Source organism: Myotis brandtii, unplaced genomic scaffold, assembly GCF_000412655.1.
Source record: "Myotis brandtii unplaced genomic scaffold, ASM41265v1 scaffold412, whole genome shotgun sequence".
NCBI classification, from domain to species: domain Eukaryota; kingdom Metazoa; phylum Chordata; class Mammalia; order Chiroptera; family Vespertilionidae; genus Myotis; species Myotis brandtii.
This window is the reverse complement of record NW_005365832.1, coordinates 315,107-317,929: the sequence shown is the minus strand read 5'-3', so window position 1 is coordinate 317,929 and position 2,823 is coordinate 315,107. Positions and strand designations below refer to the sequence as shown.

General features: G+C 46.9%; 1 protein-coding gene across 1 annotated transcript in view; it reads left to right on the top strand.

Annotated features, from left to right (window-relative positions):
- The first annotated feature begins 2,033 nt into the window (after positions 1–2,033).
- The window catches only part of LOC102252804 (chromosome unknown open reading frame, human C2orf66), a 4,374-nt gene continuing 3,584 nt past the window's right edge, over positions 2,034–2,823 (top strand). Inside the window, exon 1 of the mRNA XM_014545572.1 lies at positions 2,034–2,290. Coding sequence (XP_014401058.1) covers positions 2,120–2,290 — 171 coding nt within the window. The 5' untranslated portion in view covers positions 2,034–2,119. The remainder of the gene's footprint in view (positions 2,291–2,823) is intronic.

Sequence of the window (2,823 nt, the reverse complement as noted above, 5' to 3'; positions counted from 1 at the left end):
GTTTTCATCCACATATGCTTGTGAATCTTTGTTCTCAGTGATGAATTTTGTTAAGTCTCGTAATAGGAGTAGCCTGATGGATGAAAGTAGTAGCTTGTGCATATCTCTGAAGGTCACGAAATATAAACCTGATGTAAAATTTCTGTCATCAGTGATACAGCAGCAAAAGTCCCACTGATAATATCAAACGGAGTCATGAAGTTTTCTGTCGGACTATCAGTGTACATGTGTACATTAAAAAATAAATGTATTTTTCATCATCATATACTGTGTTTTTGTCGCTAGAATTAATTTTATTATTTCTTCAAGGTTCTTCACATATGTACACCTTAAGAGATATCAAGTAGGCGTAACATGTTCTCCAAAAATTAGGGTTGGCATGCAGAAGAATTTTGAGTCAGAGATTTTGCTGGTTTTGGTATGCACTCACAAAAAGGTTGCCACCCCTGGTCTAAGGACTCACAGTGTTGTGACTTGGCTATAATCTCATTAATAACTTAATACTTCAGTATCATTAGTTGTTTTAACTTCAAAGCCCTGGAGTTTTCAGGACAGATGATATAGTGAAATTCCAGGATATTCATTTACTCACGTAATCACTGACATTTAAACTCAAGTCTCTCCCGTTAAAAACAATGACAACAGCACCTTCCCTGGACTCCATTTCCCCTCTGGTTACTGCCGTCTCTCTCCCACCATCTCCCCACGGTTGACCTTCTCCCACCGTCTCTCTCCGCAGCTGACCTTCTCCCACCGACTCCCCACGGCTGAACTTCTCGGGAGCTTGATGTACTCGCTGTCTCTCTCTCTTGTCCATCCACTCACTTCTAATCTGACCTTCCCCTCCACCCACCACAGCCGTCTGATGCTCCCGGGACCCTCCGAGTCCTCCTTTTACTCCATCTGCCCCTTCTCGACACACTTGCTTCCCTTGCTGTCAGTCTCCTGGTTTTCCTCTGCCTCCAGGGTCTCCCTCCCAGAGATTCCTACAGATGGCTGTGACCTGCTAACACTTCTCAAAGCTCAAGCCCTAGACCACCTTTTCTTCTCATTTTCTAACTTTTATTGAAGAAATCTTATCCATTTATATGCCAATAACTCCCATATTGACATTTCCTTCCCAGACCTCCCGTCTGAGCTCCAGGCTGTGTATCCAACTGTGTATCTCCATCCCCACGTGGCTCCTCAAATACAACACATCCGTCCGGAGGGAGCTCCTGACCTTCACCCACCCAGGCCCGTGTTTGCTGTCTCAGGGAGTGGGGCTGAGTTCACTGATCCTGAGACCTAGAGGTGGTTTTGAAACTCTCTTCCTCTTAGTACTGCCTCCTCTAGTGCCCAGTACGTTAGCAACACCTTCTTTTCTCTCTCAGGTACACCCACATCTCTGCATCCATGCTCCCCTCCTCATCCAGTTTAACACCTCATCCTGCCTGGTCCCTCTCCTCCCCCTTCTCTACCTCGTCTCTCTCCCCCACTGCAACCACAATGACCTTTGGAAAATGCAAGTCTCATCATGCAACTTGGCTGCTGAAACCTTTCAATGACTTGCCATGGCCTGCAGCAGACAAATCACACTCTGCCTACCTCTTAGCTCCGCTTGAACCGACCTCACCTGGCGCCCTCTGCTCCCCGCTTCCTCGCTGACTTTCTGGGAATAGAAGCCACCCTTCTGGTGAGGACACTCCAACCAATGCAGCCACCTGGCCAGGGCCTCACTCACGTTCAGCCTCAGGCTCCAGCGCAGCTGTTCACCTTGTGTGACGCTCTTCTCCCTCTGTGCACCCTCGGTTGTCTAGGTAACTGCTGCTGCCAGATGTCAGGTCACTTTATCTCGGCGGCCTTCCCTGACCCTCGAGACGGAACCAGATCTCCCTGCTCCACTCTCGCAGCACCCAGTTCCTCCTCGTAGAAATCAGCGCCCTTTGTATTTTGTTAAATAATGATGTGGTTCATGTCTGTCTTGCCCACTAACATGCTAGTTCCATGAGGGCAGTACCTATGTTTATTATTATTAACATTTTATCCTCAAAGCCTTGGGCAGCGCGATAAAAATTTGTTGAACCAACGAACAAAGACGTAAACAAATGAAGGTCATAGAGGCTTGCCCAAGGTCAAGATGAGAAATAGCCAGGAACTCTGGTTTTCAGCTCAGATCACCAGCCTTCTCAGCAGGGAGCTTGTCCGGGATGTCCTGCATCACGGGGACCAAGCAACTTCCCAGCCCATCACGTCCAATTTCTCAGCCCTCGCATTTCCTATGATTACGTTTATTCAGCAGGACAGTGCTGTAAGTATGGTCATTTTTCTTTTTCCCATGCAACACATGCTATCTTGTAGTCTATTTTGAGGGGGATATTATGAGAAACCAGGCCACTGTTTAAAACGTGTAAAGATTCCTGAGGTTCTCAGAAGAGATATGAGGTGTCGTTCATGAAGAGCAATTTTGTCCCTTGCACTAGAATGTTCTGTGTAAAGAAAAAAATGCTCTCAATTTCCAAAGCTGCTGTCTGCAGAAGAGCATCCTATTAGGTGGGCTAGTCATCGTCATACTCCCAGGATGATACACCTTCTCTTGCAAGTATAAAAGGCAGAGGCCATTGGCTGTTTGGAAGTGCCCTGTGTTATAAAAGCCACGCAAAATGGCCAGTGGTGGTTCTATTTATAAGACAAGTTGTTTATCCCTGAAGAAGTTTGAAGATGTGGTTCTCAAGGGTGTTTGTGCTGTGGATGAAAATGGAATCATTGTGTTTGAACTCCCCTTGCTCACGTCAGTGACCCCCACCCTCAGCCAACCCCGCTTATAAGCAGCCACGCATCCCC